Consider the following 19454-nt stretch of genomic DNA (forward strand, 5'->3'; position numbering starts at 1 on the left):
GACCTAAATTCTACTCAGAGGGTACAGTTGACAGCCAGGCAATAAAAAGGCAATAAAACTAATATCGCTTCCGATATTCTCTTCTAGAAATTAATTCCAACAACAAGGCCTTCGCAGCATAAAGCGGCTCTGAGATCAAATACAAGCTATTTTTCACAATTCGAGTCTTCAGACAAGTTGAACAAAGATGCAGCTCTAACTACAACAAGCCACTCCATTTCAACCAAAGTGCGAGAACCCACCAAAACTTCTAGAGAAGCCGAAACCACGCTAAGCCGCAGTTCAGAGCCTCCCACTCAGGATACGTCCTCAACAAGTGAAGTAGTAACAGCAGAAACCTCTCAAAAGCCTGATACCACGCAAAGCAGTAGTTCAGAGCGACCAACGAAGGACACGTCCACAGCAAGTGCAGCAATTGCGACAGCAATCTTTGAAGAAGGTAATACCACAACAGGCAGTAGTACACAGACTCCAACTGAAGTCACGCCAAGCAGCCATACAGAGCCACCAACTGAGGACACGTCCACAACAAGTGCAACAGTTACAACAGCAATCCCTGAAGCTGATACCACACCAAGCATCAGCAGCGAGCCTCCAACTGAGGGCACGTCCACGACAACTGGTATAGATACAACAGTAATTACCGAAGAAGCTGATACCACGCCAAGCATCAGTACAGAGCCTCCAACTGAGGTCACCTCCACAGCAAGTACAATAGTTACCACAGCAACCTCTGAAGAAGCTGATACCACGCCGAGCAGTAGTGCAGAACCTCCAACTGAGGACACGTTGACAGCAAGTTCAACAGAAACAACAGTAATCTCTGAAGAGGCTGATACCACGACAAGCATCAGCACCGAGCCTCCAACTAAGGACACGCACAGAACAACTGCCGTTGATACCACAGCAGTCCCTGAACAAGCTGACACTACGCTAAGCAGCAGTACCGAGCCTCCAACGGAAGACACATCCACCGCAAGTGCAGTAGATACAACAGAAACGTCTGAAGAAGCCGATACCACGCCAACCAGCAGTACCGAGCCTCCAACTGAGGACACGTCCACAACAACTGCAACAGATACAACAGCAATCTCTGAAGAAGCTGATACCACGCCAACCAGCAGTACAGAGCCTCCAACTGAGGACATGGCCACGACAAGTGCAGTAGCTAAAACAGAAGCTGATACCGCGCCAAGCAGTAGTACAGAGCCTCCAACGGAGGACACGTCCACAACAAGTGCAGTAGCTACAACGGCAATCTCTGAAGAAGATGATACCACAGCAAGCAACAGTACAGAGCCTCCAACTGAGGACACTTCCACTGCAAGTGCAGTAGTTACACCAGCAATCTCTGAAGAAGCTGATACCATACCAAGCAGCAGCACAGAGCCTCCAACTGATGATACGGCCACAATAAGTGCAGTAGCTACAACAAAAGCTGATACCACGCCAAGCAGCAGTACAGAGCCTCCAACGGAGGACACGTCCACAACAAATGCAGTAGGTACAAGAGCAAGCTCTGAAGAAGCTGACACCGCGCCAAACAGCAATACCGAGCCTACAACTGAGGGCACATCTACAACAAGTGCAGCACTAACAACAGAAACCTCTGAAGAAGCTGATACCACGCCAAGCAGCAGTACCGAGTCTCCAACTGAGGACACCACAACAAGTATAGGAGAGACAACAGCAATTTCTAAAGAAGCTGATACCACGCTAAGCAGCAGTACAGAGCCTCCAACTGTGCACACGTCCACAACAAGTGCAGCAGAGACAACAGCAATCTCTGAAGAAGCGGATACCACGCCAAGCAGCAGTATAGAGCCTCCAACTGAGGACACCTCCCCAACAAGTACAGGAGAGACAACAGCAAGCTCTGAAGACGCTGACACCACGCCAAGCAGCAGTACCGAACCTCCAACTGAGGACACATCTACAACGCGTGTAGCAGTAACAACAGAAACCTCTGAAGAAGCTGATACCACGCCAAGCAGCAGTACAGAGTTTTCAACGGAAGACACGTTCACAACAAGTGCTGCAGTTACAACATCAACCTCTGAGGAAGCTGATACCACAACAAGCCGCACTCCAGAGCCCATAACCGACAACACGTTTACAACAAGTGCTGCGGTTACAAAAGGAACCTCTGAAGAAGCTGATACCACGCCAAGCGGCAGTACAGAGTCTCCAACTGAGGACACCTCCACAAAAGGTGCAGCAGCTACTACAGAAGTTGATACCACGCCAAGCAGCAGTACGAACCCTCCAACTGAGGACACGTCTACACCAAGAGCAACAGATACCGCATCAACCTCTGGCGAAGCTGATACCACGCCGAGCAGTAGCACAGAGCCTCCAACTGGGGACACGTCCACAACAAGTGCAGCGGAGACAACAGCAATGTCTGAAGAAGTTGATACCACGTCAAGTGGCAGCACAGAACCTCCAACTGAGGACGCGTCTGTAACAAGTGCAGAGGTTACAACATCAATCACAGAGGAAACCACCACCCTTAGCAGCGATGCAGAGCCTCCAACTGAGTTTACGGTTGCAACAAGTGCAGCATATACAACAGCAGTAAATGAAGAAGCTGGTACCACGCTAAGCAGCAGCACCAAGCCTTCAACTGAGAACCCGTCTACAACCAGTGCACCAGTCACAACAGCAGTCTCCGAAGAAACTGATACCACGCCAAGCAGCAATACAGAGCTTCCTACTGACGACATGTCCACAACCAGTGTAGGAGAGACAACAGCAACCTATGAAGAAGCTGATGCTACGACTAGCAGCAGTACAGAGCCACCAACTGGGGACACGTCTACAACAAGTGAAGCAGAGACAACAGTAATCTCTAAAGAAGCTGATACCACGCCAAGCAGCAGCACAGAGCCTGCAACTGAGAACACGTCCATAACAAGTGCAGCAGAGACAACAGTGATCTCTGAAGAAGCTGATACCACGCCAAGCAGCAGTACAGAGCCTCCAACTGAGGACACCTCCACAACAAGTGCAGCAGAGACAACAGCAATCTCTGAAGAAGTTGATACCACGCCAAGCAGCAGTTCGGAGCCCCCAACTGTGGACACGTCCACAGCAAGTGCAGCAGAGACAACAGCAATCTCTGAAGAAACTGATACCACGCCAAGCAGCAGCACAGAGCCTCCAACTGTGGACACCTTCACAACAAGTGCAGCAGAGACAACAACAATCTCTGCAGAAGCTGATACCACGCCAAGCAGCAGTACAGAGTTTTCAACTGAGGACACATCCAAAGCAAGTGCTCCAGTTACAACAGGAACCTCTGAAGAAGCTGATACCACTGCTAGCAGCAGTACAGAGTTTCCAACTGAGGACACATCCAAAGCAAGTGCTCCAGTTACAAAAGGAACCTCTGAAAAAGCTGATACCACTCCAAGCAGTACGGAGCCACCAACTGAGAACACATCCACACCAAGTATTATAGATACAACAGTAATCTCTCAAGAAGCTGATAGCACGACAAGCAGCAGTACCGTGCCTCCAACTGAAGACACGTCCACAACAAGTGCAGCAGAGACAACAGCAATCTCTGAAGAAGCTGATGCCACGCCAACCAGCGGTACAGAGCCTCCAACTGAGGACACGTCTGTAACAAGTGCAGAGGTTACAACATCAATCACAGAGGAAAGAACCACCCTTAGCAGCGATGCAGAGCCTCCAACTGAGCTTGCGTCCACAACAAGTGCAGTAGAGACAACAGCAATCTCTGAAGAAGCTGATACTACGACTAGCAGCAGTACAGGGCCTCCAACTGAGGACACGTCCACAACAAGTGCAGCAGAGACAACAGTAATCTCTGAAGAAGCTGATACCACGCCAAGCAGCAGTACAGATCCTCCAACTGTAGACACGTCCACAAGAAGTGCAGCAGAGACAACAGCAATCTTTGAAGAAGCTGATGCCACGTCAAGCAGCAATACAGAAACTCCAACTGAGGACACGTCTACAACACGTTCATCAGTTAGAACAGCAATCTCTGAAGACGTTGATACCACGCCAAGACCCAGTGCAGAGCCTCCAACTGAGGACACGTCTACAACAAGTACAGCAGAAACAACAGCAATCTCTGAAGAAGCTGATACCACGTCAAGCAGCAGTACAGAGCCTCCAACTGAGGACAAGTCCCAAACAAGTACAGCAGAGACAACAGTAATCTCTGAAGAAGTTGATACCACAGCAAGCAGCAGTACAGAGCGTCCAACTGAGGACACGTCCACAACAGCTGCAGCAGTAACAACAGAAACTTCTGAAGAAGCTGATACCACGTCAACCAGCACACCAGAGCCTCCAACGGAGGACACGACTACAACAAGGGCAGCACTATCAACAGAAACCTCTGAAGAAGCTTCTACGCCAATGAGCTTTGTCCCAGATACAAGAAAACCAACCGGGGACTCCCCTACGACAAGCCCCTCGACTAGTGCAAGTGCATTTCCAAGCAGTATTCCCCCTACGACAGCTAAGGTTGTTATATCCTCCACCACGAAAAGCTTAAGCACAGCAGACGATGTCGACTTTACTACCAAACCAAAAACACTTGAAGGATCAACTACTGTAGTAAACACACCGACAGAAACGACTATTTCTACTAAATATTCTTCAGATACTAGCACTTCCGCTAAAGTGATTACTGAGGGTGTTACCAGAAGGCCTACTACAGGAAGTAAAGAAACGTCTCCCAAGCCAACTACGGATAGAGCAGGACTTTCAAAGACTGCCTCTGCAAGTACAATAACAAGTTCAGCTACTGTGGGTGGCCCGACTTCGCGTTCACCAACCAGCAAAAGCACATCTACTGCTGCCAAGACTACAACTGCATCTCCTGTTACAGTCGACGTATTGGACCCTACCGACGATACAGTCATTGCCCGGATAGAAGGGGAGTCACACAACTCCACAAAAGGTTCTCAGTCGTCATCCCAGGTGAGAACCAACGTACTGCTTACTATTACTTAGTGAGATACATACAGAAATATTGAAGGTATCAACGTATCATACAATTGCGGTCTTTGTGAAGTCGAACACCCTTCGGAGCAGAGTAATTCTTTCACTAGTTCGTTAGTCCGGCACAAATATCTTTTCATGTACATGGGTGGAATTCAGGTTGCTTTACCAAAATGGTCTTACCATGTGCTATTCTTTCCTAAAATACTTTTCATTTTATTTTTCTCCCAGGTGTTGTGTAAGGACGCGCCGGTTTCGAAATCAAACGGGACCTGCTTGCGAGGCCCTCGAGGGCCTCCGGGATTGCCCGGACCAAAAGGCGAGAAGGGTGACGCTGTTGTTGGGCCGCCAGGTGAGAAGGGAAGGCCCGGATTCTCAGGTCGTGATGGAGGTAAGCGCAAAACCAAACTGTTTTTTCTTTGCAATTTGTTTGATTAAAAAAAAAAAGGGCGTGTGAAAGATGTAAATTGTGCTTTTGGGCCAGTCCAGTTCTGGGCTTCTCCCTGTCACGCAACGCTAGGCAACGTTTTGTGAAGAGATAGAGGTGCAGAAATGGGTTGTTGTCACGCGCGTGCGACACCAACCAACGTCTGTGACAGGAGTCGCATTTATGAATTTCTGCACACTGGTTGGACGCTGTAACCACAGCTACGGACAGACTCACGGTGAGCAAGGCCATTTACTAGGTGCATATGTGGCACGTGTCCGCATAGTGCTAGGATTAGCAGTGTCAGTCAAATGCGGAACCCAAATCAAGAGCTGACAGTAAGGGTAAACAGAATGAAAACTGGTATTACATTAGTAAAATTTGCTAGAAGGGATTGAACTTTGTTTACAATTGCTCCCCTGCGGCAAGCTTGAGGCGAGCCGAAATTTACAGTTTGTCCCAGGCTAGTCCTTAGGCGTCTAGGCTCAAGGGAGTCTGGGGTCTATCATGGACAGTGACGTTGCCGAGAAGTACTCTCTGGGAACTCTCGCACTTGCTTGATCCCTTCTAGATTTTGCGCGGACTGCGAAGTAAGAGAGGATGCGCGAGAGTCTGGAGTCTTTTGACGGAGGTGACGTCACCCTAGAGCACTGACAGAGAACTGTCGCCCCTGTCCACTCTTTCCCAGGCTTCGTGTGGACAGCGAAGTAAGAGAGAACGCCTGGGGACTAAACTGATGTTATCCTTTGTTTCAACAGCTAAAGGACAAAAAGGCACTGAGGGGTTGATGGGACCAAAAGGCCTCCGTGGACGACCGGGGCGGCCTGGACCTGCGATATTCTTTGATTCTGGTGAAGAGGTTATCACTATCAAAGGAGCTAAGGTATACTGAATGAGTGAAGACTTTGTTTTTGGCAGAGACCCTAGCATTTTCGCTTGATTCCTTGGCTTTCGTAATAATACATTGAAATGGGCTAAGAACAGTGCAGTTCAAGTGTAAGACCAGTGCAAGAAGTGTAACAAAGGTGCAACGGGTGTAAAGGCGTGATACCAGTGCAAATAACAACGAAGACTATCTGAAGTTATTACAAAGACACTTCGAGTGCCGACGGCTATCCGAGGTATTTCGAAGGCGGTCGAAGAACTTCCGTTCGCTCGCAAACGACTTTACCGACTCCGTGTGTTGGATGTTGATTGTAGTGGCTGTCGTGACGTGTCGTGACGTTTTTTTTAAACATTTTTAATTCAGTTTTTTTTGTATAACTCTAACCATTTCTCGTTGCAGGGTGAACCAGGACCTGGATATACTTTTGTAAGAGAAATAAATTGCACGAAGGTATTGTATAATTTCCACTGTTAACTCGTCCGTTTAACCCCAGTTTGGAGTTTTCATAATTCTTACTTGTTAGTTTTCACACAATTGACCAATTGTCTTTGTTCATAACCGTTTTCATGGGGATCAAAACGTTCTCTTGATCCAACACCTAAAAATATAAGCGCACTGTAGTATGAGCTTTCGAACTTTTGAACTTTCGAAACTTTCGAACCGACTTCTAGGATTCAGTGCTTACTGTTTATCTTGTGTTTGGGTTTACAAAACTATTTCACTTAGTGTAGGGCTCCTCGTCTACCCTTCACTGGAAACAAAATTTCACGAAAATTGCTCAACTCATTTGACAATGTTTCATTTCTCTGCAAAAGCTTTGAAGCAAACTGAGAACTTGGCTTGGTCTGAGACTCACTTGCCAGCTATTTTAATCAGTCAACGCAGTTCATGAACAAAAATCCATTAAATCACTCAACATGATGACTGCTCTGTTGATTTTATTACAAACGCCTTAGAATAAATCCCGAACTTTCGTATGTGGCTTTCTTAGCCGCCACTGTCTTCATTCACTGATGTTCAGGAAGAGAAATTCGCTTAAAGTCACTCAGCACTCAGCATGATGACGGCACGGCTATTTTCGTTACGAACGCTTAAGAGAAACCTCAGAGCTTGGTTCAACTCAGGGCTTGGTCCGTCTGATCGGTAGCTTCCTTGCAGCTGCTGCCTTCCGACAACGATACGCGTAGTCCAGTTTCAGGCCCTCTCTCTGTCACGCGAGAGAGAGGGACCCGCTCTCCCGATGTGGCGTGACAGAGAGAGGGCCAAAGCTGGACTATGATGTGCTTCGTTGCTCAAAATGTACAAACTGGAAGCTTTTTTTTGCAGGAGGAATGTGGACAGTACATCCAAGGTCCTAAGGGTAAAGACGGAACAAACGGTCTGCGGGGTGCTCCTGGTCCCGCGGGATTACCCGGTCCTCCGGGACCCCCGGGAAAACCCGGAGTGGTACTTGATCCTGTCACGGGATTGGTGAGTTATGTATGACAACGGGTCCGATCAAATAGTGCAGTTATTTAGTGTAACTAATGCAGTGTGATTTTCCGCAATTGAGTTAATTGTATTAATTAAATATTTATTTTTTTTATATTCATACTTATATTTGTTGAAAAGTTACTCTGGGGTAGATAGGAAGGACTTTTTAATGGAACTGGTTGGTTCTTTTAGAAGAATTAAATATTAGTCCAGTGAAGATTGTATCTTGAAGTACATGTCACTATTATTCCCTGTCATGTTCTTCTCAGTCTATGCGATGAATCCCTCATCTTCCGCCCCTTTCTATATTTTGCTTATTTCCTCCTACTTGAAAACTTGAAAACCGTTTAGTTTCTGTTGATATGAAAATCTCGGACTATAAAGATATCAAGCCCAAAGACCAAACTCTTTCATGATGTTCCGTTTGCATTTTAGCCTGTCAAACTTCCAAAAGGAGACAAAGGCGAACGGGGATTAGATGGTGTGGAAGGACCGAAGGTATGCATCTAAATTCTCCTTACAAATATAAATATATTACCAAGCACACTGGTGATGAGAATAAGGATAATCATCAACTGGAGTAAATTGCCTTGAGGTAACACCAAATCCTTAGAACCAGGATGAAAAGAGACGGTTGATGGTTTGCTTCGCTTTTACGTACGCGTAATGTCAGACAGCGTCCACACGACGCCGGAGAAATTGGAAAACGCAGCTTTATTTCTACGGTTAGGCCTACCGTCCACGCTAATCCGTCACGAAAACGGAGCTTTTCGTAAACGCTCTTCAAACCGGAGAAATTTTAAGACGCCGGCTTTTCGTTTTCGTGTGGACGGAAAGCATTTTGAAAACGGAGCTTTTCGAAAATGATGGCGTCACGAGAATCACGTGATTCCCTTGCCAGCTTTTTTCTCAAACACAAATCCAAAATGACCGATGATTGTTACATTTTTAAATCCCTCCGGCGTAGTGTGAACGGAAAACATTTGATGCGTTTTCAGAGTGAAACTTCCGTTTTCAAATTTGTCCGGCATGGTGCGGATCAGGCCTTAATCCTTGACTGGCAAAAGTTTTGGTTCGTTATTTTTTGTTTACAACTGTGATTCTGTGGTTTAATTGTAGGGAGAGCCTGGCGAGAAAGGTCAGCGAGGAATAACTGGCGTTTCTGGACGGAGGGTAAGTGATTTGTGAATATTATTACTTACTACGATAGCGATTTTAGAGACTTAAATTTTACTGCAATTATATTGTTTAACTCTGAAGATCTGCGATAAAATATTTGCTTAAAATGACTTTTAAAACTCTTTCAAAATGGTAAAAGTCAACAACGTTTACAATGTAAAAAGATTTTTATAATAATTAGAGTTTTGAATGATTTTAGACAATATTTTATCGCAGTTATTTATAGCTTTTCCTTCCTATCTTTCTCCGTGGCTCAAATATATGATCTTTCATATATTCACTTGCACAAAGTATACTTGTTGACGATGTTTTAAGTTCAATTTGTCAGTTGCTGGGTTCTGACAAAACATTTCTCTGCTCCTTCGTGGTTTTTAACGGTTTTGAAAGTTGCCATCGACAGAAATTTTGAGTTGGCTTTAAACTTGTAAAGTTTCGACATTACCGTTGTTATATTTAGAGGTTGTTTTATTTTCAAGGGCGAAAGAGGATTGATCGGACTTCCTGGTAACTCTGGAAAAACTGGACCGCCAGGCATGGCGGGACTGCCAGGAGTGGTGAGTACTTTTGATAACGTTTTCTAGCTTGAGATTTTCTCTCGGAGCTTAAAGTGAGTGAGTAGCTAGAAAACGTTTCAGGTGTATGCAACTCTCTGTCTTTAAATACCGATTATTTAAAAATGGCTTTTCGGGCCCGAAAAGATTCCAGGGTTTTCGAGAAACGGGCCCCAGGATAGAGCACCCGCATGAAAACCAGCTAAGGGAGATGTGGCTTCCCCTCTTAATATTGTAATTTATTTATTTATCTTTCAATCTTGTGCGTGAACGGTTTAACTCGTTGTTATGTTACAGGGTATACCTGGACCGCGAGGATTACCTGGCGAAGATGGCGCTCCCGGAAGACCTGGAGAAAAGGTAGGACCGAACATTAACCGAAGGTTTACCGAATACTAACCGAAGGCTTACCGAAGGCTAACCGAAGGCTAACGAAAGTCTAACCGAATACTAACCGAAGGCTAAGCAAAAGCTAACCGAGGGCTAACCGAAGGCTAACCGAAGACTAATCTAACACTAACCGAAGGCTGACCGACAGCAAACTCAAAATCATATTATGATGTTACCGTTTGTTGTTGTTTTCGTTTGGAATCTCCCTACGCTAAGAGAACAATCTTACCTAACAATTTTCTGTTTAATATATTACCTCTAAACTTGTTGATTTGCGTTTTCTTTGAATTTCAGGGAAGAATGGGCGAACGTGGTATTCAAGGAATAAAGGGAATGGATGGAACGATGGTAAGTCATCACAAAACAACGAATTACCACTTACAAAAGCTCTTACTGTGAGATAATATCAGTAACATCTGACGTGTTATTATTACCTTACAGGGAGATATGGGATCACGAGGACTGAGAGGGCCGAAGGTAAGCAGTTAAAATTATATGCTTTGTCTTTAATCTCTTTTGGAATGACGCCCAGCACATCAATAAGTAGATTATTACACGAGAAACTTCCAGAAATGAAATCATCAAGCTATCGCTCCTGAAGTAAGATACAGGATTAGAATACAAAAACGCTCAGTAAAATTCATTAACTCGTTTACCAATATGGACTACTGAATTATAGGAAAGCTATTCCGTAGAAAATCTTCTCGCAGTTATAATCACTTCGTGTCAAACAGTCAATGAATTTCTAGCCGGTCATTTTCTTGTTGATGATTATTCACACTGTGCGACTTTAAATATCACTTCGAATTGGTCCATTAATTCTCAGGGCGAAAAAGGGAACAGCGTTATGGGACCTCCCGGGCCACCCGGCCCTCCAGGTACCAAGGGAGAAGCATCAATGATGGACGTAGTCTACAAACCCTTAAAAGGTGACCAGGGGGATCCGGGTCCTCCGGGGCCCCCAGGGAAGTCAGGCGGCGAAGTTGGTCCCAAGGGAGATCCTGGAAAACCCGGGACACCGGGTGAAAAGGGCGCGAGAGGCGTCGATGGAGTAAATGGGACCAAAGGCGAAAAGGGTGATTCGGGAGGTGCTTCAGGAACGCCAGGTATGTAAGCCACAAGAGGGTCCTTTTCTGTAGTTATGTTTAAATTCGGAAAAAGCGAACTCTGTTTTAACTACTGCCCCAAAATAATAATATACCTACCAAAATGGCGACATCGTCTTCCAAGATAGTTGACTCTCTATTTTACCCTAACCCTAAACCCTAACCCTAACCCTAAACCCTAACCCCGCTAAAACTAAGCATCAGCACTGAGTAATTAAATCTCCGGGCCATTAAAGGATGTCAGAAGCCAGCGAAATTGTTTTAAAGAGAAGGCTCCCTGAAAACAAATTCGTTTTCGCAGATACGTTTCATTGATACATTCTCGTTGCATTTCGTTATATGCTTTTGTGCATACTGATACGATCAAAACTATTAATTCATCATTTTCATGGAAAACGCATACATTTGAGACCTCTGCCCACAATGGGGACATTTAAAATCGCAACCACTAAGCGAGGACGATAGATGAAAAAGCATCAACGAAAACGCACTTGTATAGACGGGGCCTCAAAATGTCAAAGTCTTCAACACCGACAGCGCAACATGAGAGAAAACAGTGACCAACCTCATCGTCAGTGAGAGCCCCATTGACGTGTATCAAAGACCACAGAAGTGGAAAAAAAGTCGTATGACATTTTCCTGTCCGCTTTCCGATTCTGTTCAGTTCCCACAATTGCGCTATTTTAAACAACAGGTCTTAGATAACTTTTCGTACAATTCTGCAGACATTGATAAACCAAGCAAAGTAAAGTCTTCCTTACTTTCTGATTTTAGGGGAGAAAGGTGAAAAAGGCGACAGTGGAAGTAGTTGTAATTGTAACGGAACAAAAGGAGACCCCGGCCCAATGGGCCCTGCAGGACCTGTTGGGCCCCCCGGCCCTCCTGGTTTCCTTGGCAACAATGAAATGAGCAGAGAGTCTGGAATGAAAGGCGAACAAGGAATAAAAGGAAAGCCTGGGGCTAAAGGAGAGAAGGTGCGGTCTTGTTTGTTAAGTTAAACATTACTCGGCTAGACTAGACTTTCCGAAGTTCAGACGAGTTTATCCGTCAACGTAAATTAAACGAAGTATTCAGGACCTCAACAAAACCGAGGGACAAACCTTGACTTGAAACAGAACCAGCGCGTTTAACTAACAACAGATGATCAAAAGCGGTCAACAATTGACCAGCTGCTGTTGACGAACTTTGCGGAAAACCGACCGATTAACACAAATACTTCAACACCATCGGAAGGTAAACAGCATCTCATTCGACTCTTAAGATGACTTCTGCTCGGATTGTCGCGACGTCAGTCACCAGCAACAGTTCTTTTCAAGTCCACAATCATCCGAACATTCACACTGAACAAACTACTGTGGGCTCAGGCCATTTGCTATGCAACACATAAGTTTAAAGTGTTGAGTCTCGTTACGCCCAAGGTCGTGGACCAATGTTATTTTTGTCTTCTCTTGAATTGTGTGAACGCTTTGCCTAATGGTGTATGACTGAAACGTAAGATTCATGGGTCTAGAGTTCGTACCTCTGCATTTTAAAAGTGTTATTTCAATTAGAGTGTTCTATAATTCTGTTTTTCTACTCTCAGGGTAGCCCTGGGTCTGTAGGCTTTCCTGGGTTGAAAGGAAAACAAGGATTACAGGTCAGTAACATAACTTGAGACTTGAGTTGAAAGTCGTCCACTAGCAGACAGAAAAGCCGCCTTATATAGCATGATAAACAGGACCACATCAAAGTACTGCTCAATAGCTTTCATTTGAATGGTCACACACTAGGGTTTCATCCACAGACTTAAAAGTTAAAACCACCTTGTACAGCATGGTAAACAGTACCACATGAAAGTACTGCTCAATAGCTTTCATTTGAATGGTCACACACTAGGGTTTCATTCACAGACTTAAAAGTTAAAACCACCTTGTACAGCATGGTAAACAGTACCACATGAAAGTACTGCTCAATAGCTTTCATTTGAATGGTCACACACTAGGGTTTCATTCACAGACTTAAAAGTTAAAACCACCTTGTACAGCATGGTAAACAGTACCACATGAAAGTACTGCTCAATAGCTTTCATTTGAATGGTCACACACTAGGGTTTCATTCACAGACTTAAAAGTTAAAACCACCTTGTACAGCATGGTAAACAGTACCACATGAAAGTACTGCTCAATAGCTTTCATTTGAATGGTCACACACTAGGGTTTCATTCACAGACTTAAAAGTTAAAACCACCTTGTACAGCATGGTAAACAGTACCACATGAAAGTACTGCTCAATAGCTTTCATTTGAATGGTCACACACTAGGGTTTCATCCACAGACTTAAAAGTTAAAACCACCTTGTACAGCATGGTAAACAGTACCTCATGAAAGTACTGCTCAATAGCTTTCATCGGTGATGATTGTTGTCGCTGTTTGTTCGTTTGTTTGGTTTTTTATTTATATGTTTTCACTATTTGTTTTGTAGGGTAACGTGGGCCCCGAAGGCCCTGCCGGAGAAACGGGAGAAAAGGGCCAGAAAGGAACACAGGTATATGATGGTATATACATGTGACTTTTTAGAGCCGTTTAGTTTAACCAAAAATACTCCCTTTTGTGTGTTTCTTGTAGCCAGCGATCAGTTCTGAGGTATTGTTAGAGCCTTAGAGGTCAGTCAGAGTAAACATAGTATTTGAAATAACTCCTAAAACTGTAATAAAAGATTTAGCGCAACCCCGGACTACCTCGATCGTGCTTTGAACAACTGGGTTAAAAAATCCGTAATTGCGTTGTATGCTGAATATCACTTGATTTTAAGCTGGTGGTTTTTCTTCCCAATAGGGTATCCCCGGAGAGGAAGGTGGGAAAGGAGAAAAGGTGAGCACTGTTGTATGAATCGTGAAACATCGATTAAACAACCATTAAGCTTTGATTAGTGACGCCATTAAACGTCGAACGTGATTGCAGATAATTATCATATGACCCGTACGGCCCCCCTGACTATTTCGTTGGAAAACTAGTCGCTATTTCCATATCCCCCATGATACAGCTTGTTTACCCCCCAAAATTCTGCATAACTTTTGTTTCCCATTTCTCCTGGGTATAACAGTCGTCCCAAGAGAAACTGAAGACAATGCTTTTCAAAATTTTGGGGGGCAAACAAGATGTATTACGGGGGATGTCGAAATGGCGAATAAGATAAAAGGTCCCGTATGAGGGCCGTACGCATCGAAGTGAAACACGCGTACGGCCCTACTAGAAATGCGTACGGTCCCGCAAAATCGATGCAAGTTAATGACAGAAACAAAATGGCCATATGATAAAACGCTTATTGACTGAGGTCGGGCCGGACGGAAAAATATTTGGCTCTCGGTCAGGCCTAACGGACCTCGCTGGGCGAGTAGCTAATATTTTACCTTCCGGTTCTCCCACGCGGTGGCCTCATGGTTAGTGCACTCGTCTCCGGATCGAGCGGTCCGGGTTCGAGCCCTGGCCGCGGACATTGTGTTGTGTTCTTGGGCAAGACACTTTACTCTCACAGTGCCTCTCTCCACCCAGGTGTATAAATGGGTACCGGCGAACTTAATGCTGGGGGTGACCCTGCGATGGACTAGCATCCCATCCAGGGGGGAGTAGAAATACTCCTAGTCGCTTCATGCTACAGAAACCAGGATAAGCTCCGGCCTGATGGGCCACTTGGCTCGCATGCAGACTTTACCTACCTACCTTACCCTCTCCCACTCAGTCAATAAGGAAATATTATTATACGAGGATAGGTTTAAAACTGGGCTTATTTTGAACGTAAATGTCATTCCTCAAGTTTCTTAAAATAACTGGCCAAGTTCAATCAAGTGATGTTTGCGAAACAAAAGTGGCTATTACATCCAGAACACGTGATTAGAATTCTTCTAAATTTACGCATGCATCAGTAGGCTGGTGATAAGGCTCACGTCACCAGACGTCATATGTTTTTGTTGATTTTGTTTTCTTGTGTTGCTAGGGCGACCGAGGCGATGGCGTTAAAGGTGAACCGGGTGAGCCTGGGGAGTCTGGCCCCCAAGGCCTTCCGGGACCTCCCGGTCCAAATGTCCCGTCAAAAACTGAAAAGGTAGACACTGGTACTTTGTGTATATGGCATAAATTTCATTCAAAATGAGCTATCGAAATATTCCGGTGGATTGGTTCAATATAAGCCCGAGATCAGGCTTCCGTTCGGAAATGTGGGCGCTCGGGAGTTAGACGGTGGTTAAAGGAAAGCGGAAACTTCTACCCTCCCCTCCCCAACCCTCCTTTCCTTCAACCCTCAGCCCCTGAATCCGGGAACAAGAGCCTGGTGGGAAGTAAAATTTACCCAGCTATGGCGTTTGCAATTTTCTTCCAGAGTCCGTTTCGCGTCTCGTATCTTCTTGTTACACCAAAAGGATTATCCTTTAGGGAGGATTTTGAGAGCTAATGATCACTCACTAGTACTCCCTCTAAATTTCGGGATGAAAAATTGTAATTTATAAATTGCACAAGGTGTATTAACCTTGCTTGTTGTGACAGGGAGAAAAAGGAAACGATGGCGCGATGGGATTACAAGGAGAACCTGGACCCAAGGTAAAATCAAATGAATTAGAAATCCCTATAAACCCCTTTTATCAGACTACATTGCAGGTATCCATGTTGGGCGAGTGTAAGATATTTTTGTTCGCGATTTTCTGTCATCGTGGAGTCGTGGAACGTAGAGGTCCGGGACGAGGACCTCACCCCTATTTCCTAGGTCTCTGCCTTTTGATTGAGATATTAAAGATTAAAGCAGTCTGTGTCACGCGATGTCAGAATGTGTGCTCAGCGAGCTTGAGGTGTGGGGCAAAAATGAAAAGAAGTTAGGGATGTCACGTCTTCACCGCTTGCTTCTGCAAATGCAACATCGCGTGACAAATTTTCGTGATATACAGGCCAGTTCGAGCAAGCACGTAACTTGTTAATGTAACAAAACGTGTCAAGTAGTCATCCTCATGGTTGAAGGAATTGTTAATGTCATTGCAGGGAGACAAAGGCGATGAAGGAGGAATCGGGTTCCCAGGAAAAAAGGTAAGCAACTTGATCTGTTTCTGCATGGGTTAAATGTATCGGTTCTCCTTAGCAATGTTAACATTTAAACATCAAAGATTGCATTTAATGTGTGTTTCACAACCAAACAGAAAGCTGAAAATCCATTGTGCATTGAATCTTTAATCTTTAATCTTTAATCTTTAATCTTTAATCTTTAATCTTTAATCTTTAATCTTTAATCTTTAATCTTTAATCTTTAATCTTTAATCTTTAATCTTTAATCTTTAATCTTTAATCTTTAATCTTTAATCTTTAATCTTTAATCTTTAATCTTTAATCTTTAATCTTTAATCTTTAATCTTTAATCTTTAATCTTTAATCTTTAATCTTTAATCTTTAATCTTTAATCTTTAATCATGAATGGTATTCCACGGTTAGTATGCAACATATGGTCATTGATTATCATGAATATTTATCCTTAGGGTGCTCCTGGAAAACCAGGACCAATTGGATTTCCCGGTTTGAAAGGCGAACGAGGCACGCGAGGGCCTGCGGGAGAGGTTAGTGTCATCCTTTTACGCTACATACTTTAAGCCCTGGGCAAACCATGGCAAAATTTCAAGGAATATATCGCAACAACGTTTGGCCACCCTGTTGCGACGTGTTGCGAGATGTAGGGTGTTGTTGGCTCAAGTTTAAAAATGGTTAAGTTTGAGCCAACGGCACCCAACATGTCGCAACAGTGTGGCCAAACGCGCGCAACATGTTGCGCCCAACAATGTTGCGGTCGTTTGGCCCGGGCTTAAGACTCTTCTACAGACTCGATTTTCCATCTCTCTTCCGAGTCCAGATTTTATTCTTCCCGCGGTAGTTTTCACGATAGCCAGCAAGTAGCTTGGTGGGTTAGCTCTATTTTGTGTTCCTGAAGGCTTGTTCATTAACGTGATGTTCTCTTCAAAGCTTTAGTTTCACGTTTCTCAAAACTTTTCTGGATGCGTTATAACAATGTCATGTAACTGCAATTCTGTGCGTAAGAACATATTTTTTGCGGGTATTTTTGCCTGTTTAACTACATGTTTAACTGGTCAGAATCTAAAATACGGTGTCTTTTCCTTCTCAAATGTAAGCTTGTTGTAACACAGCATGTCCTCTACACGCGAATCCAATTTGTCCAAGATAATCAACTAAAGTATGATGATTTGCAATGTACAATCTCTGTCCCTCTTATTGCAGGGCCTCCTTGGACCCACGGGTCCCGCGGGAGAGAAGGGCGATACGGGATCCAAAGGCGACGAGGTATGAACTACGAGACATTGAATCCCGAAATGGTAAAACTCAATGTAATGAACTTTTTGAATATAAAAGGCCAACAAATCGGTAAAACAGCGAGTGAAATTTGATTAAATGATACAGTGGTTATCCATGATACGACGATGTACAAAGAAAGCTGCGTTTAAATCTGCGTCAGTTAAAAATAGTGAATATTTCACCAGACAGGCTTACGTTCAACTTATTTTCTACTTATTTTTTAGGGAAAGCCCGGAAAATATGGTTTTCCTGGAAAAAAGGGAACAAAAGGTGCCAAGGTATAAACACATTTTCACAAGACTCCAGATTTCCCGACTATTGACCAGAAAGTGTCCTGCACTGATTCCTGTGGTTTTCTTCATCAAATGTGTTAACATGTTGAGACCAACTAAGGCATTGTCCACACTACGCCAGAGAAATTTGAAAAGGCGTCTTCGCTCAGAAAACTCATCCAATGTTTCCCTTCCACACTCCGTCGGGAAATTTGAAAATGCAAGAATCAGCGGTCATTTTGGATTTGTGTTTGAGGAAAACTCGGTCAGGGAAATCACGTGATTATCGTGACGTCATCGTTTTCAAAAAGCTCCGTTTTCAAAATGTTTTCTGTCCATACTAAAACACAAAGCTGGCGTTTTGATGCGTTTTAGATTTTTTTGATATTCCTCCGATTTCAAGAGCGTTTTCGAAAACTCCGTTTTCGTGACGGATTAGTGTGGATAGTAGGTCTAACCGCAGAGATAAAGCTTGTTTTCAAATTTCTCCCGCGGAGTGCGGACAGGGCCTGATTGCTAAAATCTAATACTTTATAGGGTGATGCTGGAAAAAATGGAACCGATGGACAAAAGGTAAGGGCAATTTTTTTTGCATATCGGAGTTTCTTTGTAAGTTCCTGATCAAGTTCAAGTTGGTAACTACATAACAGTCATAGACTGGTAAATTTTTGGCCCTCCCCTTCAACTTGTCACGCAATATTTTGAAGAAAGATTGCGTGATAGCGACGAGTCTGCTTTGAAGCCAAGAGCAGTCTTGTCACACCTTTGTCCTTGTGTCACGCTTGACTCGACGGTGCTTTTACGGATTTTCACTGTTCCTTCTTCCACAAAAACCCATACTTCTAAGTTTCAATTCGGTCCAGATTAACTCACGAGAAAGGACATATGCGGTGCACCTTTAAACGTTACCTTCGTTTACCAAAATGCTACTTTTTTAAGTCTGTCCAGTTAAATTTACTTCTGAAAATTATCGCTTAACATGAGAACACAAAAACTTCCACGTCGTGTTCAGTAAGTAATGAAGTTATTGTGAACAGTTCTACCGTCATGATAACCTTGTGTTTGCTCTTGAACCATGTTTGCTCATGATAACCTTGTGTTTGTTTGCTTTGTTTGTTTGTTTCTCTCTTTGAATTTCGACTTACCTGTAATTAATGTCTGTTTATTTAGGGCGAGCCAGGAGAAGGTATCCCAGGACCACCCGGGCCCCCCGGACCGCCCGGCCCGAAGGGCATAATGGTTCGTGCAGATTACCTCATTTTCATTTTTAACCCTATTTATTTTTTATCAGAAATATATTTCACGTGAGTATCTTGTTAACAAAGCATGGGGGTAGAGAAGAAGAATATTGGCCCAGGGTCTTGACAGTATGGATCCGAAGCGGCGAGGTCATTCAGAAAAGACCGAGGTCCGTTATTTACTAACGTCCCGTGCAATTGGTTAATAAGGAATTTTTTGAACAACTTAAATTTATGACTGAAAACAATCTGTAAAAAAAAAAACTATATTAAAAACTTGACTTTGCCCAGTGCTTAAGGATACTGGAACCGCAATAATGTATTTCAACCAAGAGAAGATCAAGATAAGAGAGTGAATCCCCCATATAGGCCTTATACCTAAAGTAAACCGTCTTAAGTTATTTTAGATATGATACCCAGTTCTTCCGCAGGAGTTACTCGCGCGTTCCGTGGATGTTTTCGTGAAGGATTTGTTCGTTTTATCTTGATATTCTCTTGATTCTAACTAGTGGAGTTTAGTTATTGGCTCTGTCAGCTCTCCTAGCCGCGTGAAAATGTGTTTATTTGAAAGTTTCCACCATAACACACCACGTGAAGCTTGCTAAAACTTGTTTTAGATTTTGGCTCTGACT

The 19454-nt window shown here is 44.0% G+C and overlaps 1 protein-coding gene across 2 annotated transcripts in view; it reads left to right on the forward strand.

Annotated features, from left to right (window-relative positions):
• The window catches only part of LOC110049470 (uncharacterized), a 64146-nt gene that overhangs the window by 22374 nt on the left and 22318 nt on the right, over positions 1–19454 (forward strand). For both annotated transcript variants that reach the window (XM_089296578.1, XM_089296579.1), the window contains 24 exons: positions 88–4962; positions 5215–5374; positions 6169–6293; positions 6696–6746; positions 7623–7766; positions 8205–8267; positions 8889–8942; positions 9425–9502; positions 9797–9859; positions 10184–10237; positions 10331–10366; positions 10716–10995; positions 11770–11969; positions 12578–12631; positions 13456–13518; positions 13809–13844; positions 14968–15075; positions 15513–15566; positions 15999–16043; positions 16487–16564; positions 17238–17300; positions 17537–17590; positions 18122–18157; positions 18755–18823. In XM_089296578.1, the coding sequence (XP_089152704.1) occupies positions 88–4962; positions 5215–5374; positions 6169–6293; positions 6696–6746; positions 7623–7766; positions 8205–8267; positions 8889–8942; positions 9425–9502; positions 9797–9859; positions 10184–10237; positions 10331–10366; positions 10716–10995; positions 11770–11969; positions 12578–12631; positions 13456–13518; positions 13809–13844; positions 14968–15075; positions 15513–15566; positions 15999–16043; positions 16487–16564; positions 17238–17300; positions 17537–17590; positions 18122–18157; positions 18755–18823 (6843 nt within the window). The remainder of the gene's footprint in view (positions 1–87; positions 4963–5214; positions 5375–6168; positions 6294–6695; positions 6747–7622; positions 7767–8204; positions 8268–8888; positions 8943–9424; positions 9503–9796; positions 9860–10183; positions 10238–10330; positions 10367–10715; positions 10996–11769; positions 11970–12577; positions 12632–13455; positions 13519–13808; positions 13845–14967; positions 15076–15512; positions 15567–15998; positions 16044–16486; positions 16565–17237; positions 17301–17536; positions 17591–18121; positions 18158–18754; positions 18824–19454) is intronic.

Source organism: Orbicella faveolata, unplaced genomic scaffold (genome assembly GCF_042242905.1).
Source record: "Orbicella faveolata isolate gen_17 unplaced genomic scaffold, um_ofav_v1 contig_27, whole genome shotgun sequence".
NCBI classification, from domain to species: Eukaryota; Metazoa; Cnidaria; class Anthozoa; order Scleractinia; family Merulinidae; genus Orbicella; species Orbicella faveolata.